Raw genomic sequence first — 23,289 nt, forward strand, 5'->3', positions numbered from 1 at the left:
TTTATGTTATCTGTCTCTACGAGTCAAATCACTTTCCAGAGGTGACCAACTGAACCACTAGAGTGTGTCTTTAATATTTCTGGTTTTCTTGGTAGTCTAATGATAAGACATTCCTAAAATGATCATTTTTGGATTTTAGACTTTTGCAAGGTCGATTTCCAGTTTTTTCTCATTTTAAAGCCCATAATCCCCAAGTAGCCAAAGCTTCAGCCCATACTCGAAGAAATTAGTTGCCTTACTCTGTTTAGATGAAAGACGCCTCAGAATGGCCCGACTTGGGCTGCCGACACCACTATCGCTAGGCCGTAAACAAAAAATAATCTAGCTGACCACTGACCCAAACTATATGCTGAAAGAAATACGTTGGGACGCGTCCGGTTACTCTGTGTGACTGAGATTCGGGATAAATGACGCTCCGGAACAGAAATGAACAGAAAAGGCCAAATAAATTGTCCTGATTGCAGCTGCCGACATAATAAAATGATTATACCCTGCTGAATACCTCAGATATTATGCTTTATCTCACTATAAGAATATCATCAGTTTATTTTTGGATTTTCTGGTTGGGCTGTTACATAATCTCAGAATTGGGGGGGGGGGTCAAAGGTCACAGTTGGGTCGGTAGAGTTGGCTCGCTCTTCAGCCCTGAGCTGTTCATCAACTCTTCCTGCTGTCTCATCATCATCATCATCCAGCTTTTCAGCAGTCGCCGTAGAAACAGTTGCCATGACACCCAATGCCCGTAAGTGATGCAAGTGTTCCAGGTGCAGAGAGACTGTGGACCGTGTGTGTGTGTGTGTGTGTGTGTGTGTGTGTGTGTGTGTGTGTGTGTGTGTAGTTACAGAGAGTTTTACTGTAAACTGATCCACGCCGGTCTCAATGACAGATAATAGGAAACTGGCTCTGGGCCTTTTTTCCACAGCACTCACTTTACCTGTATGAGCTGTCCTCACCTGGGGGCTGGACGGGTGCACGCTCAGGTATGAAGTTAGTTAAATGTTTGTGTGTGTGTGTGTGTGTGTGTGTGTGTGTGTGTGATCAGAGGCTATGACCTCACCACTGCACAAGAGTCAGGCCTCTGTGATGATAATATAATAAATGTCTGCTGCAACATATCAGCGGTCATTATCATCACTGAGATCTTCCTCTGAGTTTTACTCCGCTTTGTTTCCTCTCTGCAGAGATGTTGCTGAGCATTCGGAAAGCAAAAATTAAGACTTTCACTCTGTGTTTAGCTGTTTAGTTCCATATTTGGATCAAACACGGCTGGAGGGGTGAACATCTCCTCCAGTGAGTGAAGCAAGGCTTTCATTTCCATCGCAGATTCTGATCTTTTCTGCCTTTACTACTGTTACATAAAAATACACCAGCTCACACTCTGTTGCATCTTCCGCCTGGAGTTCGGTGTTTTAACTGCAAAAACTCTTTTAATTCACTGTATTACATGTGTGACAGAGCAGAAAAACCTTATTTTAATCATAGTGGTCCTATTTTTATGGCTATGAGTGTATTGTCAAGTTGTTGTTTGTTAATATCTTAAAGGAACAGTTTGACATTTTGGGGAATATGCGTTTTTGCTGTCTGGGAAATCTGCTCCATTTACCTCGGAAGTCTGAGGTCAGACCTGTCAAACCCAATTTGACCACATTCCACTTAAACAAGTCAGAAAACCAAGATGTTGTTAGGAATACCAGCTTTATCCAGATTAGTCATTTTTAGTAAACACATTATGCTGCATTTTGCACAAACACTGAACATCAACAGTTGTAAAAGCTGCAGTGATATACGATTAATTAGCACTTTTGTCTTATTTGAGTCTCATTGATACAGTCATACATACAGTCCTGTCCAACGTCTATCTGTGGACGCGTTGCTACAGAGCATCTATGTTGGATTTTGAGGTCCAAGTTGAGATTTCTCCAACATTACGGGTCAGAAATCTGACTTCAGGGAACATTCCAGTTTAAATTTCCAACTGGGAACTCAGAAAGTCCAACTTTCCAGTGCAAATAGAGTACTGGAAAGTCATTATATATGTTTATTTATTGTATTATTTGTAGGTTTTAAGGACTGAGAGAGAGCAAGGGCATAATGCATTTCATTGCATTAATGAATACTGTACTTTTTAATGTATAGCACAGTAAACTTGACCTAAAGTGGCGACCTCATTGAAGCACTTTGCCCAGAAACATTACAAAAAAGGAGGAAAATTAGAAAATCCGAGCAGAGGGCAGAGTCTGCAGATAAAAACACAATCACGCACACTTCTAGTTGGTCATAATTAATGACTTTGTTGTACTGTACTTTTTAATGTATAGCACAGTAAACTTGACCTAAAGTGGCGACCTCATTGAAGCACTTTGCCCAGAAACATTACAAAAAAGGAGGAAAATTAGAAAATACGAGCAGTGGGCAGAGTCTGCAGATAAAAACACAATCACGCACACTTCTAGTTGGTCATAATTAATGACTTTGTTGGAATCTATAAATTGTTTTTTGAGGAAAATCCTGCCGATAAACCTTTACAGGAAATATTTTTCTTTAGAAATGTTGTGAAATCTCTCATTCTGTGCTCCCACTCCCTCCCCTAACTTTAGTTTCACATAACCTTGTCGCTTTGACCCTCCCCCTCCTCCTCTGTCCCTCTCCTGCACTCTGCTCCAATTTGCGTGCGCGTCCTTGCGGGCGCGGGCACGCACACTGGGGGCTCGGCCCTACGCAATGGAAAGGCGGCGCGCCCGACTTAAAGCAGCGCTGTCCTGTGTTGATGTGTCGCAGATTTTAATAAAAAGTGAGGGAGGCAGGTAGCTGGAGTTTTTAGTGAGGGGAGCAGCGGAGACTCAGCGCTCACAGCGAGTCCTCACACCGAGACATAACAGCTGCAGGGACACTCTGAGATTTTATTTTCTGTCCCTTTTTAAAACTATTTTCATTTCGACGATAACAGAAGAGACCCAGTTTTGCTTGTTGTTTGGAGCGTGCGGAGCAGCGCGCGGCGATGGAGCTGTCATCAATAGGAGATCAAGTGTTTGCTGTTGAGTCAATAACTAAGAAGAGAGTGAGAAAGGTAAGAAGTGCGACTTGTTATGCACTTAATGTAACTTGCATAACTTATTTTCCCATGTTGGAACAGTATGTTCAGTGTACCATCCGCTGTCCTCGTGCACAACAAAACTAGGCTACGCACTTTCCCTATAGTTTACGCAAAAGAGATGTTCACATTACTCTTTTGATTTACTGCGCCAAAGTTTAACATTGACTCGCAGCTGCGGGGGGTCGCATCCTGTAACCTTCCTGTGCAGAGATGCTGCAGCATGAACGTGTTTTGAGGGAGCCTACGCAGCTGTAGTAAGATGGAAAAGGGGGTGTGTATCCTGAAAACGGGTAATCCAGCCGGTGTGCGGGGAGCTGCGCAGTTGATTTGCGTTACGCCAGAAGAGAGCGGCGGGGTATCGGTGTGAAACTGCTGCGTAATGTCACTGAATGCTGCGTTATGGTGACCCATTAATTTCAAGCAGGATAGATGTGGATTATAATCACAGTTGGGAATGCGCGGCACATTTTTGCGCAGCATGTGCAGTGCAAAATAAATTAAAAGTGCAGTGCGACATCACGTTTACGCAACGATAAGGCGCTATTTTAAAGTTTCTAATCACAAAATGAAATGTTGCAACTATAGATGCGACCTCTATGCTCGTAAATAAACAGCTTTCCTGAACACGCGCTCGTCATCCTTAGAGCGCACAGTTATTTTTCTCGTCTCCGGATGACTGTGATCATTCTTCCAGGCTCGCTTGCTTGAACGTTGCGCAACCCCACGTTGTTTACATGTTCCTGTGGCCCCACCTATCACAGCCACCGGTGTAATGTTCTAGATAGATCCCGTGCGTTGTGGAAACTGGCTGCATGCGCGGTCACGTCACCGCGATGCGAGAGAGGGAGGGAGGGAGGGAGGGAGAGGGAGAGAGAAAAGCTGCTGTTTGGAGGCCGCCCAGCCCCGCTGTCATTGACGTCATCCCTCAGAAAAACATCATTTGAAAGGGAGAAAAATGTCCATGACCCTCCCTCCTCCTCTTCCTCCCCCCTCCTCACTCCACACTTTAAAGCGACAGTCATCTTTGGGTTTCTTTCTCTCACACACAGCAGCAGCTTGTTTCTGCATCACATGGATCAGTTTTTTAAATTGTGGTCTCCGCTGCATCTCCTCTAATCGTCTCTGTCTGTCTCTCCTCAGGGAAATGTGGAGTATCTGCTCAAATGGCAAGGATGGTCCCCCAAGTGAGTAAGACTTGAGTCATCAGCCAGTGACCTCATCCCATCATTGTAAACCCAGTAACCTTTTCGAAATGCGTCTTGATACCTGAGCACCACGCCTCGTAAAGATAGCTAGATAGCTAGATAGATAGATAGATAGATAGATTTATTTATTTGACTGTGTTTGTCTGCAGGTACAGTACTTGGGAACCAGAGGACAATATTTTGGACCCGCGCCTGGTCCTGGCCTACGAAGAGCAGTGAGTAATCTTGGAGAGTTTCGCATTTTTATGCTTGCAAAGCACTTTTTTTCTGTTTTGTTCTCTCGCTCACAATCTGTTTCTCTTTGTCACTTTGTCTCTCCCGCCCCTCGCTTCTGTTTCTTTCTCTTTCTTTTTCTCTCCCAGTCAGGAGAAGATCAGAGCTCTGGCCTATCGCAGGAAAGGTCTCAGACCCAGGAGGCTCGTTCTGCGGGTAGCGACACTTATCTTTGTTCTTGTCTCTAAATACCTTTTACCACTAATGCTGACGGCTCAGTGAGGGTTTTTATTTTTATTTGAAGTCAGTTTTCACCTTAAACCAGGAGACTGTTGTTGGTTAGGAATAGGGTTTTTTTCAGGGCCGATAGAGATTATTAATTGTTCATGAGACAGATATTTGGTACCAATATGCATTAACAATAAAAATGATAATCTTTGTAATAATTTAAGAGAAAATGTTGCAAATTCCCAGCAACTTTGTTTCATAAAGTTCAGTGAAACTTTGAATGGAAAAATAATGAATAAAAATAGCTCCCTGGGGTTTTACAAAGTAAAAGTTCCTCCAATGTTGACACTTTCTTTGCACTTTTTTAATTCATAATTTTTATCTGCAATTATTTAAGTAAAATGCCGATACAGATAATCAGCAAAATGCCAAATATCGGCCCTAATATTCGGCCAGGCCAATAATTTGTCACTCCTAGTTAGGAACATTTTAAAATAAACCCTCAGACAGGTGTGCTTTAAGTGGGGTGTATTTAAACCAAGAGGAGTCCAAATCGAAGCAGCAGAGGTTGCGACATCCTGACTTTTCATCTCAAGTACGGAGCATTTACATGCTTTAATGGCCAAAAACACTCAATTTTCCTCATACTGTCTGTGCTGGAACACCTGTATTCAAACGCCAACATTAATCTGAGTTATTTTTCTTACAAATCTCCCTCCAGATCCTCAGAAGAAATTATACAACTGTTTTTACTGGTTGGGGTGCTCTCCTTGTAGCAGAGGCAGAGATGTTGCATGTTTCGGCACTAAGAGACATGAATGCAAAGCAACTAATAGACATGCTGTGTTTTGTAGTAAGGGGCAAAAAGCTAATAAATCAAATAATATAACATTTTCTCTCTCATATCAATCAAGTAAAGCACAAATGGCAAAATATAATTCTAAAAAATAATAAAATAAATGAAAACCCAAATAGGAGTAAATAGTTGCAGACATTTTTTAACATTGGATTAATACAGATTTTGTGGACTAGTGAGAAAGTGGGTTCGTTGATGTGTTTTGGGATATTCAGTTTTTACTCTGATGATTTATTAACAAATTTCTGCAGAACTGGTTGGTTGCAATCTGCAGTGCCAACACTAGATGCCAATAAATCCTACTCCCTAGACCTTTAAATGTCATATAATTTCCTTTGTCCAGCAAACACTTATTCAGCAGATTGGCAGTTTCCCCTTTGATCGTGCTTCGGTGTCGGTGGTTGCTGCGGCTGGAAGCAGTTTTCAGTTTGTCCGTGCATCTGTGTGGCCCAAGTATCTCAAGAACACCTTAAGGGAATTTCTTCAAATTTGGCATAAATGCTTGAGTAGACTCAAGGATGACTTGATTAGATTTTGGTGGTCAAAGGTCGAGGTCACCGTGACCTTGCATTCATCTCATTCTTGTGAAAAGTGATATCTGAAGATGGCCTTATGGGAATTTCTTCAAATTTAGCACTAACATCCACTTGGACTCATGAATTAATTGATAAGAATCTGGTAGTTTAAGGTCAAAGGTCAAGGTCACGGTGATATCATAAAACTTTTTTTTTTCTGCCATAACTTGAAAATTCATGGGCTCAGATTTCACACAAATGTGTAACAGGATATAATTGTGAAGTTTTGACATTTTATATCAAAGTGGTGAAAGGTCAACTGTGCAGTCATAATGTTCTGCAAAAGCACTTTTCCGTCCATTTTTCATGACTCGGGAACAGAAGGGGACACATTTGGTCAGATACTGAATTGGTGACACCAATCTCGGGTGTCCACCCTTAAACTGTACCGACTGTAGAGATCTTCTGTGCTTTCGAGGAAAAGATGTGTGAAGCATCCATGTTTTCACAGACATGGATGTAAGCTTGATTCGTGCGTGTACAATCACGTGGCGGTATTTCGAGGTCTATTCTTATATTATTTATGTCCTTCTTATTATTTACTTCTGTTACTTTCTATACTTTATTTTTGTCCTTGTGCTGCTGCAAAAAACACATTTATGGGGATCGATAAAGTTGTAACTTAACTTATCACAGTGTAGCTGTTGCCTCAAACTGAACACTAACAATTCATGTGTTAACTTTTCAACTTTGCTCCGCCCCAGAACATCTTCGCCATGGATCTCCGCAGCGCCCACAAGGTCTCGGAGAAGCCCCCGCCTCGACTGCGTCTCTCCCTCACCCGCTCCATGAGCACGGATGTGGACCAGGGCGAGCGGGGCAGCCTGTACCGCCGCCTCGCCAGGAGGAAGAGCAAGCAGAGGGTGTCCAAGCGGGGTCCGCAGAGACCCTCGAACAAACCCATCCGTCCACTGAGGAAAAGGGAGGAGCCCATCGAGGAGGACTGGGGCGGCACCAGCGAAGAAGAGAAGCAGGAGTCTGAGTGCACCACCGAGGAGAGACGTGAAGACAGTTTATATGGTTGGTTTGTCAAGTTAATCGGTTAGAAATTCAGCAGCTTTGCTGTGACTTTTGGCCTTAAAAAAAATCAAGTTTGTCTTTCTTTCAGGTCCGTCGGAGTGCAGCTCTCCACCCCAGCTGGAGCGTCAGGACTTAGAGATGGAGGTGGAGGAGAAGGTGGACACCGACCTGACAGCGGTAGCTGCAGACACATGGATACCCGAAGAAGGACAGAACCAAACGTTTGCGTGTGACCAATCAAAAGACATTGCTCCGGTCACTGAAGCCGTACCGGAAGACGCCGTTTCCGAAAGGTCAGATTGGGACGGAGGTGAGGAGGCCGTGGAGTTGGAGTGTCCCACGTTAGAGAGCAGCGTCTGCCAGCGCAACAACACGACCTCGGTGATCGTGAGCGCTCAGAGGAGCAGCGAGACGGTGGCCCCCTGCTCCGCCACTGAGGTGAGGAAGGAGGAAGAAGAAGTGAGTGACGACAATCAGAGCACGACAACACCGGGGAGTCAGACCGCCCCGGCCACGGAAGGACACCCCGGGAAGGTGATTTTTACAGACGTGACTATCAACTCTCTGACGGTGACTTTTAAGGAGGCAGAGGTGGCCGAAGGCTTCTTTAAGGGCTATTGAATGACGAGAAAGAGAGAAAGAGAGCTCGAAATAACCATAATTAGACTTGCCACTCATTTTGTACATGTAAATAGTTGTGTATGTTATGTAACTCCACATGTTTACAAAGCTACACTCATTTCCTACTGAGTTAAAGGAAGACATTGTTGCCTTTAAATAAAAAATGAGTGGTAATTTTATCATTGTGGCTCATTTATTAGGCGCGATAGGAAACCCGAGGTTCCAAAAATGTCCTCATTTGCAATCCAGAGGACTGAGCGGATGGCAGGCTTCATTCCCGGGGTCACTGGGTTTACCGAGAGCCTGAGACAGATGCTGAGACAGCAAACTAACAGTCCACATTACTACTTCCATGCAGCTACTTTTTCCAGTCGTCCTCAGTGCTTTCCAGCCAGATCACACACTCAGATCTGATCTCCGGGCCTGTTTCAATCGCTCCTCTTTTTACAAATAATGTTTTGTAAATTGCTCTTTTTTCAGTATTTGCACAGACATTACTGCATGCCCCGTCAGTCTGTGCCACACATGCACAAAGCACTGTCCTGTGGTTTGTTGAAGAGGTTTATTTCTGTCACAAAAGAAAAGAAAAGAAAAAAAAAAACAAAGACAAAGAATTAACGCCTGCCGCTTAGATGAAGTTCTGCATTTCAAGAAGGCTGGATGCACAAAAAGACGTTGTGTTTGCTGTCTGTCTGTCCTCTTACTTTTCAAGTATGAAATGCTACCTGGTTCTATTTTTGTATTACCAATTGATAGTCCACTCTCTTCACTAGCCTTTGTGCATTTCAAAAGAGGAGATATCAGTTTACACCGCCGCTGTTCTGTTGTGTACAAATGGAAGCAAATGTACGTTGTAGGTCAGACTGTAGTGAGCTATTATTTATTGCATGTCACTTGTATAAGCTAAACTAACTTATGTCACTTCTATGTGTCTTTCTCTGACAACGATGAGCCGTCAAACATGTCTTCTCTCTAGAAATGGATTTTTATTTTGACTGCATTTCCAATAAATATGTACTAAAATAATATGTTTCCTGAAGCTTTTATTATGTAGGATTACTGCTTTTAATGCACATCAAATATCAGGAAACATCATTTCGTTGAAGAAAAACACATTTTTGGGCATACATTTTTATGGCATTTTATACTATGATGTTTCTTCATGATTTTGGGTGATTTACTTGACTATGATAGTTTTCTCATGATTTCGGACGACTGTCAGGTGTGAGGCAGGATGAGGACCCAAAAGCAGAACACAAAAAAAGCAGACCGGTGTGCAAACAAAAGCGAGCATTTGATGCTGATGATGAGTAATCAAAAACACAAACAGGTAAACAAAAATAAAGTGAATTCAAATCAAAATCAAACTAAAACAAACAGGCGGGTTTATGGGTGAAGACAAGCAGAAACACGACAGGTGAACAGAGCGGTGAAGACATGAACGCAGCGAGGTGAACAGACAAACTAACAGAACAAAAGCAAACACACACGCATATAAACAGCAGGGCACTAATCAACACAACGACACACAGCTGGGCACAGGAGAGGAGGTGTGACTGGGAACACTGGGGAGACCTAAACAGAAACAGGTGTGCAGGAGAGACTCCAACGAGGGAGGACGAACGAGACTGATAGAAGACAGGTGAACCAAATCAGGGAAACAAAGAGACAGGAGGAAAAACCACAGATGACACAAGAACCAGAACACGAGAAACAAAGAAAACAAGAAAACAGAAAACCCCAAAACAAAGTCCACTAAAAACCGAAACCATGACAACGACATACTACACCATGAAATACCACACTATGATGTTTTTTAAGGACTTTGAACAACATACTATACTATGATGTTTTTTTCAGGAATTTGGACGACATACTATTCTATGCATCTTTTCATGATTTTGGGTGACATACTGAACTATGACTTTTTTGGCAGTTGCTTTGATCTCATGGCTTGTTTTTTGTCTGATATGAACTGTCAGTTGTGTGACCTTATAAAGACAGGTGGGTGCCTTTCCAAATCGGGTCCAATCAATTGAATTTACCACAGGTGGACTCCAATCAAGGTGGGGAAACATCTCAAAGATGATCAAGAGAAATGTCAATGTGATATTTCAGTTTTTCCTTTTTAAGACATGATTTTGGGTAACATACTACACTATGACATTTTTTTCATGAATTTGGATGACAAATTATATTATGACATTTTTTGTTTGATTCTGGAAAACTATACTATGACTTTTTTGATGATTTTGGACGACATACTATATACGATGACCTTTTTTATGGTTTTGGACAAAATATTCTATGATGTTTTTGCATGATTTTGGGCAACATGCCACACTGACGTTTTTTGATTTTTGGGGATTATTTTGACATATTTCACTGTGATATTTTTGCACGATTTTCAACTAAAGACTATACATGACATTTTTTTATTACATTGGACAACATACTATATCATGATGATGTTTCATGAGTTTGGACAACATACTTTATGACTTCTAGGACATGGTATACTGTGACATTAAAAAATCATTCCTGTTTATTATGACATTAAGTTTAACTGTGAAAGTCACAAGTACCTTGAAAAAAAACCCAAAACAAAAAAACAGCTTTTAAAATAAAACTTTGATAAAATATAAGATGCCAATACCATGCCACTTTTACACTACTGTACATGTGTTGGCATTCACTGTTACTGCCTGCCTTGATACTGAACAATCCTTGTGTGAGCACTAGGGGGCGAGTTGTTCTCAGGAAAGACAAATTACTGAAAGTGACGCCATCAAGTGAAAGTGGATGCTGTCTGAATCATTGGCTCAGTATGTCTGGAGTGCAGCAGTAGATGTGGGAGGGGGCTCACTAACGAGAAACATCATTTAGAGGACATGAAGTTCATTCTCCACTGTACTTTTATGGAATTTCGGAATTGTGGTTGAACTGGAAAAAAGGAAATTACACGTTATCCTGTAAAATCACAAGATCAGTGAGCATATCAGTTAGTAATGGCATGTACTTTTACTGCTTGTCCTCTTTTGACTTTGGAACATAAACCAGCTGTGATGACATGCGTCTGGATCCAAACACAATATGCTGTAAACAGTGTTTTGGGTTTTTTTCTCCCAAAATTTAACTTCCAAATTTAATTTCCTTTTTGAATCATGACAATCTCAGAATGAGTAAATAAACAAAAATACGTCTTAGTTTGTAAAAAGCGAAGGCCCTAGAGTGTAAAGTGGATTCAATTCAAAGGGGACTTTAAAATGAATCATGGTTTTATTTAGCAGTTAGTAACTTACAGGTTCTGCTTTATGGGATCATTCTGCTCATAACTAATGCTCCATATAAAATTTAATTACGGCTGCAGCAAAAAATAAAAAAATAATAAAAAAAGCAAACTGAAATGTAAGACAGCATAATGCATTCACTGGAGATTAGCAAAGTTATTATTTTTTTAATTCTGAGAAAAGTTTTTGTGGAAAAACTGATGTCATGATTTTTTTTAATAACGTTACATTCATAAAAATGTTTTAACCCCATACTATAACGTTTTTTGTTGTTTTTTTTAGTGACTTAGAATACTACAATTTTTTTTTAATGTTTTTAAAAAAAATATTATACTTTTACTTTTCATGACTTTTTCAAGTACTTTTTAATTTTTTAAATAAATTCATTTATTTTTTTATACTTTTTATTTTAAAGCATTTACAGGTTTTTATGATTTTGAGGATCCTGAGGAAACTTGTCTAATTCTAAAAAAATAATAGTCACATGCAGGACACATCACTGTTGGTAATTTTCATTTTATTATAAAAAACAGTATTTGAGTCCACAGTTTGTGTTTCCTTTGTACAGTAAAAAATATTAAATTAAACTCCCAAAGTTCTTAGCAGAAAGATAAAGAGGATGGAGTTTGAGGGGAGGGGGAGCAACTTCCCCCAGAGGAAGAAGAGGAAGAAGAGGAGGAGGAGGAGGAGGGGGAGGGGATTAAAAGTCCGAGGGGAGCAGCAAAGGGGACGAGGCAGAAAGAGACGGAGACCGACTGCTCCCATTTCCTCCTTTCACCTCATTTCTGTGCAACACAGTTCATTTGGATCAAAATCCTCTGTTTACGTCAAACAGCGGAATCCTAAAAACACTAAAAGGAGCCCACCCCACCCGAAATTTTCACATCCCAGCCCATGTACTCAAAATGTTTCAGGCACACAGGTATGCACCCCCCCTCCCCAAGCCTCCACTGCTCCAAATTAAGTGTCTTTTAAAGGAAGGAGTGCACACACATTCGAGGGAGAGGGCTTGCATGTTTGCGAGGGAAGAGAGTCCCTTCCAGCGCGACCCGATACAGAAGCCGGCCGGGACGACACATTATGTCCGTTCAACATCTCACAGCAGAGCCTCAACCACTGCAATAAAACACTGACATTTAATTATTCCCACCAACTAAAGAAATGAAACATCCACTAACCCCCGTCATAACAGTCAATAACAAAAATATATTTCTATACGAATTGTAGCAGTCTCAGGGTACGTAACACCCCCAAACCGCCCGCCCTGAAAGAAAATAAATAAAGCAAACCCAAACATTAAAAAAATGAAGATATGCATCATGTTTGGATTTACATTAATAATAATCCACATCACTCTGCAAAACAGAAAGACTGAATGATGGGGAAACCGATAAAAAAGTTCTTTGCATTAAATCCTCTTTAATTCTCGACCACTTTTAAAATCTTAAAAACATTTCTTAAAAAAGGCAAGTACTCCTATTTACCCCCCGAAAATATCACCTTTCTCAGCAAGAGGTGGAGGTGAGAGGCGGCGCTAGAGAAACCGTCCCCCTCTTTGTCCACAATTGGCAAAAAAATATATTAACAGCAATAACTTACAATTCATTTATTCTAATTTATTTAACGACTGCTTGATTTATTGTTCATCTCCCATAGGAAGTTCAGTTCAATGCATCTTTATTGAAAACATTTTAAATAACATTTAATAATAGTATAAAAAAGAAAGGCTAAGTAATAACAATAACACTGTCCTGGGTGAGTGCAGTTTGTGCGAAGAATCACGGAGCGTTTTCAGCTCAGCTTGACACGTTACGTAGAATTCCTACATGATGTCTAAAGGGTTGTGATTCATGTTCTGGCCCAGCGGGTCCTGACCGTTGGCCCCCGGCCCGTGTAGACCCGCCATGCCGCTCAGCTGCGAGAGCATGGCGCTCTGATCCGACCCAAACTGCTCCATAGAGTTCTGTTGCTGCTGCTGGGTCGCTGGCTGTTGCTGCGGGGGGACCACCATTCCCGGGTGGTGCTGGTTCAGGTGTGGGGAGCCCGTCTGCATCTGTGGGGAGATGTGATGTGGCGAGGGCTGCGGCTGCATGCGCGGAGACGGGCTGGAGTGCGGCGGCTGGGACTGAGGTCTGGGTGAAGGCTGAGGGGATCGCACCTGGTTGGCTAGCGACGTGGACAGCGCCTGGCCCTGCAGGTGTTGGTGCGGATGCGGGGACTGCGCCATCTGCTGCGGCTGCTGGGGGCTCATGGGATTGCTGTGCTGGGCTGGGGACCCCCCGGGGCCCAGGTGCTGCTGCTGCTGGAGCAGCCTCTGGTGGAGCGCCTGCTGGAGCAGAGCCTGAGACGATGAGGGCGGGGGGCCGCTTTGAGTGGGCTGAGGGCCCTGAGGCGGCTGCTGAGGGCCCCCTCCACCTGGTCCCGTGTCCCCCCCTGGGAGACCGGCCATGGCGTTCTGCTGCTGCATCTGAAGGTGGTGCTGGTGCTGGAGCCTCTGCTGGAGTGCAGCTGTAGCCTGCTGCTGGGACACTGACCCCGGGTAACCCTGTCCCTGCTGGCCTGGAGGACCGCCAGGCTGCTGAGGGCCGAGCGGCGGACCTCCAGGGGGCCCCTGTCCCACAGCAGGAGGCTGCATCCCCGGCTGTCCCATGTAGCCCTGCCCCTGCGGAGGCTGCGGCTGCTGGAACTGACCGTGATTCACTCCCATCTGCTGCTGCTGCTGCTGCTGCTGCTGCTGCTGCTGCAGGTGTCGCCTCATCAGCATCTCTCTGAACTGGGGATTGTTGAGGTTCCCCATCTGTGGCCCCTGGCCCTGCATCGCTCTGCCGCCCGCTTGCTGCTGTTGCTGCTGCTGCTGGAGCGCCGCCACCTGCTGCTGCTGTAAACTGCTGAGCATCGGCCTCGGCTGCTGCTGCAGCTGCTGTTGCTGCAGCTGAGCCATCGCTGCCATGTTGACGTTCGTCCCTCCCTGACCCCCCATGTGCATCCCTGGCTGGCCGCCACCTGCAGCATTCATGTTCACCTGTGGGCCCCCTCCTGCCATCACATTCCCAACGGGACCCCCCGTGGGACCAGGACCTCCAGGGAGACCCCCTGGGCCCCCCTGGACCCCCTTGTATTTCGAGGCCCTCTGCTTGATAAAAGCAGCCATGAGCTGCGGGTTCGACCGCAGGATGTTGAGGACTTGCTGTTGCTGAAGTGGCGAGCTCGGCGAGCGGAGAGTCCGTAACAGTTCCTGAAGGGCCGCCTGAGGGATGTTTCCACCAGCAACACCAGCAGCTCCGGGGACAGCTCCCCCTGGGATCCCGCCACCAGCACCTTGCTGCTGCGCCATACTCATCAAAGCGGCGTGGCCCTGAGCTTGTTGCTCCTGCTGTTGCTGTTGTTGTTGCTGAGCCGCCATCATGGCGGGATGGCCCATTTGGTTCATCATTGCCTGCCTCTGCTGAGGCGGCATCCCCTGTCCCGCCCACTGCTGCTGCGGCTGTGGAGGGTTCTGATGCGGCGCGCCCATCCTCTGCTGCTGCAGCTGCACCTGAGGGGGCAGCTGGTTACCCTGCGGAGGGGGCTGCTGCATCGGCCCTCCGGCGCCGACCATCATCCCTGGCGGAGCACCTTGTTGTGGATCCATGTGTCCCCGAGCAGCTGCCACTGCTGCTGGGGTCTGCGGTGGCATCCCCTGGGCGCCAACCATCCCACCAACACCGCCTGGGTGTCCCATGCCCATCTGCTGCCCCTGCCCCTGCTGGTGGTGCGGGTGAGGAGGCATCAGGCCGGCAGCCACCTGAGCTGCTTGTCTCTGCAGCGCCATCTTCCTCTGAGCGTCTGCCACCTGCTGGATCTTCATAGCGATTTCGACAGCGGCGGGTGGAGGGCCGGACGGAGGCTGCTGTTGTTGCTGTGGGAGAGGCGGCGGGCCCTGAGGCTGGCTCGGAGGCTGTTGACCCCCGACGCTTCCAGCCATGACAGAGCCACCAGGCTGCTGCTGGGGAGGCGTTGCGGAGCCGAGGACCGGTTTGCCCTGCGACTGGTGGACTGGGGAGGAGCCCGGAGGTCTGCTGGCGTACGGAGGGAGGTTGTTGGGGTGCTGTTGGAGCGGCTGAGTCGCTGCTCCGCTCTGCTGCTGCTGCTGGACCTGAGGAAGCATCTGCTGCTGATGTTGGGGAGAGCTCATCATCCCCCCGGCCCCGCCTCCTCCACCCGCCATCGGCTGGAACTGGTGGTGGAGCTGATGTTGAGGAGGCACGCCACTCTGCTGGGGGATCCCCCCTGACGGCTGCTGCTGGACTCCGGGTCCGGGGCCCATTCCCTGCTGCGTGGCTGGAGGCATGGTCTGAGTCGGGGTCTGAGGTGTTGGAGGTTGGGTTCCACCAGACGTTGGGGTACTGGGAGCTGTGGTACCGTTGTTCCCCGGTGAAGGAAGTCCTACGACGGGTCCCCCCGGCGGCCCCCCGGCTGCCTGCCCCACCCGCTGCATGCTGGCCATCCTCCTCCTCAACATCTGGGCCTGCTGGAGTCGGTGCTGCAGCTGCTGCTGCCGGAGCTTCTGCTTGATGTTCAGACAGAACGGGACGGGACACTTGTTCTCCTGACAGTGTTTGGCGTGGTAGCAGCACAGAGCGATGAGCTGCTTGCAGATCGGACAGCCGCCGTTTGTCTTGCGCTTGCAGCCTTTTGTGTGCTGAACAACGCGCTTCATCTTCTGGCAGGACGGCAGGGAGCAGTTGGCGTTTCGGCACTGACACGCGTGGACCAACGACTGGATGCAGCGTTGTATGCTGAGACGGCGGGAGTCTCCGGGGCTCTGGGTGGCTGCTGCCGCCTGGTTGTTGCTGTCGTCGTCCAGTCCGAGCCCCAGCTTATCCATCTTGTGCTCGTGACCTTTAGTGTTGTAGCAGGTGATGCACAAGTCGTAGTCCTGGAAAACGAACGAAAAAATAAAAATAAATGTTAATTTAAGTACTTAAACTTACTTAACATTTTTTTCCACAAATATTTTTTCAGCTTTCTTGACTTTCTTGGATAGGACAGCTACAGCGTGACAGCGGGAGACGGAGAGGATGACATGCAGCAAAGGGCGCAGGTTGGAATTGAGCCTGTAGCTGCTGCGACATGGACACAGCCTTTTGTAATTGGGGCGTCCGCTCTACCAGGTGAGCTTCTTGGCGTCCTAATGACGTCAGTGTAACATCAATGCACATTGTACATTTAATTCAGTTTATGCAGTCCTTTCTCAAATCACGTGCTTTCTTGGCTTTTACAAAGCTTCAAAACTGCTTCATCTGTCACCTTCCCACCTGCTCCCTACAGCAACATGCCCACACCGACGAATCCTTTTTCAATATTTTGGCATTATGTCATTTCTATATACAAATCCCTGCTTATGAATGCAGAATCTGTAAGCAATGGGACAATATTTTGGGAGAAAAAGTGTTCTGATTTCTGTCTGTTGTCCCAAGTACTTTTGACAAAACATGTTTGAGTAGGTTTTGGTTGCCTGCAAGCAAACAGTTCGTGTGGAGAGCAAAAGAGGCAGAACAAATTGACTAAAATGCGATTCTAATTTTTAAATTTATTGATCTGCATTCATGTGCAGATATCGGTTTCGTCTCACAACTCACTTCATTCACACGTCTCAAGTTACACGGTGGAATTGACTGCTGCTGCTGACGGAGAGGTGCAGCTGTTACAGGCTCCCCACACATTTTCATGGACAATATTTCCAAACTTTTCCACGACTTTTCAAGGATCCATAATAAAAAATGATTTACCTTGCCCAACGTGACGTTTTTGAAACATATAAGATTCAAACAGATTAAACGTGGGTAACTGTATCAAAGTTTTATCTGTTTCTGTCTGTCAAAACTAAAATGCAATCCCGCAGTTTCCAAAATAAAACGGGGTCAGCAATGCTTTTAAAGGTCTACGTTTTAGGGTTTTCACAACAGCATAGTGTGGATACTAGGAGTAAATTTAGAAATGGTTGAGTTAAAACAAACATGCATTAGCGTGAATGTAGCCTTGGTCAAATCGGGTCAAACCACTATCCTGAGTTAAGCACCAAATGTAATACGTTCTGAGTAACATGCTGTACTGCATCCACTTTTAGAATTGACTGTTATGATTTTTAGCATTTATTGTGTAATTCTGATGTTTGGTTGAGTGTTTTGTTTGTATTTTTGTATAATGTGAAACAGTTGACATCCTGGGACGTGAGATGAATTTCAGAATTATTTCTGACAATAAAGTCAAATCAAATTAAGTCATGTGACTTGCTTTCCATGATTGTTGTTGTAAATTTAGCTGAATACACAATTTACAAATCAAATAAAAACAAAGTATAAAACACTGATTTAGTCATGTCTCATAAATGCCATCTGTTAGCCAAGGAAAACAACAATCTGAATAAAGATCAAATGACTATTTTATGGCCACAAATTTGTCTGATAATAATTATAAATGTGATTGGCTGAATCGTGTTTTAAAAACAAATAATCTCAAGAGGAAAAACACTGTTTATCTTGAAAAAGGGGCCTAATGTTTTAGTTTTGACAACTTTTTAACTTTTAACTAAAGTATCCACAGGGTCACTTTGATTTCCAGTCAAATTCAAAGGTAGAAAATCAGGATCTGAGTCTCGACCCTCACCTCGCAGACGGTGCAGTGGAACCGGGTCTCCACATGGTGTTTGCACTCGTTGCAGGTGTAGACGAAGCGGTCCTGGCTCTGGTTGTGCAGCTCCACCAACATACACATGGAGCTCCACTTGGACCTCCTGAGAGAGCTGAACTCCAGGTGCTTGTCCCTGGCCAGAGTCAGGAAGGCGTCGCGGCCGTCCATCAGGTCACAGGCCATCAGGGGGTCCGGGTCAGTGATGGGGGGCAGCGAGTTGGCGGTGGGACCAGCGATGAGGCGGATAACAAAGAAAACCTGGGAATGAAAAGTGGAGACGATCAGCTGATTTTATTCAGATCAGAAATCAAACCCATCCTGCAAAACTCAAACCCAAGCAATCCACGTTTTACTTAGTGTTTTTGGTTTGTTTTTCTTCATTTTTGTTTATTTTTTTTATAAGTATCTTAATCTTCATTATTGTTAAGATACAGAACGATCTGCTGCCGAACCACCAGACTACGAGACTCCTCAACTCCTCCTTTGACGACAAAAAGATGTAGCAGGATTTAGGGTCAACTTAAATTTCATTTCTTCTTAAACCACATTTAAGAAAAATGACAAATAAATCTACCTTGTACCTTTTTATTTCTCTCTAACTTTTATCCGATATCACATCTTTGTTGACGCTGAATGTTGACGCCCCCTGGTGTTTGTAGGTAAAAGCTGCCCTGCAGAGTTTTCAGTTGTACACTTGCAGATTGTACTCTTATACACAACTTTTTTCCTTTTTTTGTTGTATTAAATATATCTTGGCAACTCTTATCTGCACTTTTGCTATTTTTAATGGTGATTTTGTAATTAAATTGAAAATCCTCTAATAATTAATGTTACCTTTTATATCTGTTTTCTGTACTCTTTTATTGTAAATCAGAACCCTTTAAAGCACTTTGAATTGCCCTGGTAGTTTAAATGTGCCATACAAATAAAGATGCTTTGCACACACAGTTGAGACTAATTTTCTGTCAATATGAACTTATCACAGAATTTTGATTCACACGTGCCTTTTGGATTCAAAAATAAAAGATTTACAAATGTCTGTTTGAAAATTGTAAATGTTATATTAAGATATTCACATGTACTTCTTATTGTTTTTTCAATGTATTTAATTACTTTTATTTCTGGAATTTGCAGATCTTTTTTATATTTGCAAAATATGTTTTATTTTTGTATTTTCTGAAGGTTTTTATATTTACAGAGTACACATATACACATAGAATCAGTCAGTTTGTTCACACAAATCATATTAAGACAAATCTATCTCCATAAAACAGCAGCTATGGAGGTGCGGCAGGGACCGGTAAATCTCAGAGTTTCAGTGATCTGTATTCAGAGCAGAGTCAGCGTGATGTTCTTATAATTACACCATTTAATCTAATAAAAGAGAAAGCAGCTAATCAAATTGGACTTGCATACCTCCTTATGTTTCTCCATGGTGGCGTAGAGTTTCTGGGAGAGGTCGTTGGACACATTGGGCATCCCTGGTTTCTTCTTATTGGCTCGGCTCATGCTACTCTTGTTCTTACTCGTCTTTTTATTGTTCTTCTTTTTGGCATTCTTGCTGTCTCCTTTTGTGACCTGAAAATGTTTTAACGGCAGTTTTATTACACTGGCATGACAAACATCGATATTCGATGGCGAAAGATTAAAAAAACTTTATTGTCTATCATATACGGACAGAAAACTGCCTTCGGTCAGGGGCTCAAACAACATGAAAAAAACATGAAAAAAAGAGCAGTCACACTCCTGAGACTCACATAAAATCACACAACAGTTCCACAGATCACTAAAAACACATCTGCAAAGCTACATTTAAAAAGTAGTGACTACTTTTGTTTAAAAAGTATATTGTGGTGGGAAAAAAAGAGCATTAGAGTGACGATTACTTGTGGACTCTTTGTTCTACTCACATCTGTGCTCTCGTTGGAGGTGCTGTTCTCCTCCCTCTTCCTCTCCTCCTCCTCCTGCTCCAGCTCCTTGATGCTCTCCTCCAGCACGTTGGGCCAGAAGTCGCCCTCAAAGTACGGCAGCTCCTTGGCGCTGGTCAGCCGGTCCTCTGTGGCCTGCTTGAAGATGTCCTGAGGGACAAAGACACAAGTGTTCAAATACTTGTAATGCTTCCCTTTATATCATTATTTGATGGTGTTATATTTCATATTATATATGTTGTTTTAGTTTCCCCATGTGACTATTTTGTGCACTTCCATATTGTTTGCACTTTCACCTGAATTCAAGAGTTTCTTCTTTTATTGGCATTCTACCCATTTTATACAAGATCATCTACTTTATTAGCATTTTAGCTGCTTATACATGTGGTCTCTTTTATTCTTAATTTTAGTTGTTTACATGAGCTTATACGAGCTGAATTCTCTTTATGAAATTGTATTTTTGTACTTGCAACCCCACCTGTTCATGTACGTAGTGTTAATTAATAATTGTGCTCTACTGTTCTTAATGTGGTTAATTTGGCATGTCATAATGGGGGGGGGGGCGCTACATGGGATATTTTGTTTTATTTCTGTGAATCTTTTAATTTTGGAAAGAACTTTGTGTTTAACCCTGAAAAGTGCTATATAAATAAAGATTATTATCATTATTATCAATGTTCTTTTTCACCATTTTAGGAAACATGCCATTCAAAATCAGAGTTCATGGATGAGTCAGTTTCTTGGAGCAGGATCATAATCTGCAGTGATCAATGCATTAAATCACACGGCTGTTACAATAACTAATCTGAAAACATGTCTCACCTTGTAATCGTGGACGATGCGCTCAGCGACGGCCTTGTCCAGCATCTTCTTGTACCACTCCTGCAGCCGCTTTGGTTTGGGGATCTTCTGGTCCGCGGGGTGACAATGGAAGATGTAATCGTCCCCCTCACTGGGTGGACAGGCCCAGATATGACCCGTTGTGTACCTGACACAGATGTTATACTCATTAGAAAAGAAGTAAGTTGATTTCCTTTTATTCCATTTGCCTGCTCTTTTTAATGCACTGAGGCGGTCTGAGGCAGCTCATAAACACAAAGCATCATGAACACACTTTATTTAGAGAAATATCATGACTGGTTTCTTGCAGGTTTTATGTTTGAGACGGTCCAAACTTTTCTCTTACCCCAGCCTCCTGACGTATTCCAGGTAGCCGATCAGGATCTCGTGGTAGACCGCAGTTCTGAGGATTCGAGGTTGAAAGAAGTGCACGCTGTCCAGGTAAGAGATGTATACTCGTCTCTGATTGGGCGGCGGGCAGTCCGAGCCGTACTCTTGAACATGCATGCCGAAAAAACACACATCCGCTCCGTCGATGTCTTCGAATGCAAACAGGGCTTTCATCCTGTACGGGAAAGACTCGGACATCTCTCCGCTGTCAACAAACCTGAAGGAGAAAAACAAAAAACAGCCGGGATGAAGCAAAACATCTACAACTCTTTGCTGCTGCCTTCACTTTTTGAACTGTCAGACATATCACAACATGGAGAGGTGTGCAGATATGGATTTCAACGGTTCACAGTTCAATGTCTTTAATGCATCGGTCATAAAAAGCTATTTCGAATTGAAAAGGCGTGGATAACAGGTGAGATGCCCAATCGTAACCAGTGACAGGAATTTTTAAATTAAGTTTCCCACACATTAATTTATTTGAGGCGCACATTATGAACATTTGCTGTCAAATTTAGAATTTTTAGAGCTGCATTTCTCTCCCTCTGTCTCTCTCGTGGCAGAGCGTACTCTGGGCACAGACAGAGCAGCAAAACGCCAAGTGCAGTTAAAATGCAAACGTTCATTCATATAGTTTGTGTTGTCTATTGTTTTCCAGTCTACTTAAGATGAAAACAGCTGCGTTCCAATGGGAACTGCACACCCGGTTCATCCAGTGTTGGGTCTAACCAGCAAAAGAAATTTGCTTTTAGGAGGTGATCACACGAGACGTGGCGCCAGTGAAACCATTTTTTTCCCTATGGTAGAGTGCCCCTGCTGGGCGCTCCTCTCTTGCTGTTGTGCAACACTTTTTCTGGCAGTTTTTGGGCACACGTAAAGGTTAAAATATTTTCAACTCTTCTGCTCATGGTGCGCTGTCGCACTGCTCATCAATGTCACTTTTGGCCACGTGCAGCTCTGCTCCACAGGCGATGCCAGCTGTTTTTCCTGATGCACTTTCAAGGTGTTTTTGGAGTGACTGGGACCGGCGCCATGCGTCTCAGCGTGATCGGCCCCTTCCTTCCCCCTCCTCAGCTGCTTCTCTAATCCATCAGTCTATTCTGATCAGCTCTGATCACTCGGTCCACAAATCGATCTAAAGGTTTTTTGTTTTTTTGCCTTTATTATGATAGGACAGCTACAGAAAGGGGGCGGCAAAGAGCCGCACGTGGCTGCTGTGGCGAGGACACATACGCTGTACATGAGGCACGCCCGCTCTACCAGGTGACTGTGATGGTCAAACAGTTTGCTACTCAATTCTCCATCCAGCAATGGGCTCCTTGTAGACTTTATAAAGATGCTTCAGATTTGTCCGTTGACAAGCCCAGACAACACTTACACTAAAGGAAATGAAAAATTTAAACTGCAGGCACAAACAGGTTAACTGAATATCTGCCAGGACTCAGGACAAAACCACAGCGCAGAATGGATTTGATAATTTAGTGTGGGATGTGCTTTCAAACGCCAGCTGGTGAAGTTTCCTAAATGGATGATAAATTGGCACGAAGACTATATTTACAAGACGGCACAGAAACTTTACTGTACTGAAGTGATGGTTGTTCTAAAATTAAACAGTGGCCTTTTGTACTGAATCAGTTTGTTTCCTCTGAAATAAAACTTTTCCCAGTGTGCACTGAAGCTCCACCAGACTTCACAATATTTCCCACACTTCAGAAAACAAACTGAATTCAGTTACTTGTTACAGACTTGCCTGTTACCTGCTATACTGAGCACCATGGTCAACCAGCTGTTGCCTAGCAACCTCGCAATCTTGCACATTTTGTTTATGCATTGCCGTAGAGGAACGGACGCCTGGAAACTGGTCCTGGAGAAGTGCTGCCCCGAGCACCGCTGCCCCCTCCAGGCACCAGGATGAAGTGGTGATGCACTTCGTTGTTTCACATTTCAACATTTCAACTTCGACCTCGTACCTGGACTTCATGCCTGGCTTGACCTCGACCGTCTTGTCTGACACATGGACTACACGGATAGTGACGTCGCCAGAATCAGGGAGGTTCTGCCGCTTGATGTAGTCATTCACTCGTGTCTCCAAATAGTTCCCCAACTTGGTCTGAGGGAGCCCTGGAAAAGACAAAACGAAGGATGAAGACCAAAAAAAGGTGGAACACAGAGAGGACAGAGGATGTCTTACGTCACTCGTAGCTACGGCCAAATATCCAACATGAACTTATTCTGGAGTTTTTCAAACAGACAGCTTTCAGCAGCTGAGAGACTGAACCAGTCTGACTACATGGAACAAACAGAGATGTTTTCCTCATTACCTTTGATAATTAACACATTGTACCTGGTATGTTTGA

General features: G+C 44.2%; 2 protein-coding genes across 5 annotated transcripts in view; one reads left to right on the forward strand and one right to left on the reverse strand.

Moving 5' to 3' along the window:
* The first annotated feature begins 2,751 nt into the window (after positions 1 to 2,751).
* Positions 2,752 to 8,838, forward strand: cbx7a (chromobox homolog 7a). The gene is made up of 6 exons (XM_042505198.2): positions 2,752 to 3,067; positions 4,235 to 4,278; positions 4,449 to 4,514; positions 4,662 to 4,728; positions 6,876 to 7,191; positions 7,280 to 8,838. Exons 1-6 carry the CDS (start codon positions 2,999 to 3,001, stop codon positions 7,810 to 7,812), a joined length of 1,095 nt encoding a protein of 364 aa, XP_042361132.1. The 5' UTR covers positions 2,752 to 2,998; the 3' UTR covers positions 7,813 to 8,838.
* Positions 8,839 to 11,602: 2,764 nt separating this feature from the next.
* ep300b (EP300 lysine acetyltransferase b) overlaps positions 11,603 to 23,289 on the reverse strand; it is a 42,037-nt gene continuing 30,350 nt past the window's right edge. For all 4 annotated transcript variants that reach the window (XM_042504905.2, XM_042504907.2, XM_042504906.2 and 1 more), the window contains exons 24-30: positions 22,903 to 23,053; positions 20,889 to 21,149; positions 20,525 to 20,690; positions 19,685 to 19,852; positions 19,191 to 19,352; positions 17,751 to 18,032; positions 11,603 to 16,020 (exon numbers count right to left, since the gene is read on the reverse strand). In XM_042504905.2, the coding sequence (XP_042360839.2) occupies positions 12,925 to 16,020; positions 17,751 to 18,032; positions 19,191 to 19,352; positions 19,685 to 19,852; positions 20,525 to 20,690; positions 20,889 to 21,149; positions 22,903 to 23,053 (4,286 nt within the window). In that variant the 3' untranslated portion in view covers positions 11,603 to 12,924. The remainder of the gene's footprint in view (positions 16,021 to 17,750; positions 18,033 to 19,190; positions 19,353 to 19,684; positions 19,853 to 20,524; positions 20,691 to 20,888; positions 21,150 to 22,902; positions 23,054 to 23,289) is intronic.

Source organism: Plectropomus leopardus, chromosome 18, assembly GCF_026936395.1.
Source record: "Plectropomus leopardus strain MGB_pleo_1.0 chromosome 18, ASM2693639v1, whole genome shotgun sequence".
NCBI lineage: Eukaryota > Metazoa > Chordata > Actinopteri > Perciformes > Serranidae > Plectropomus > Plectropomus leopardus.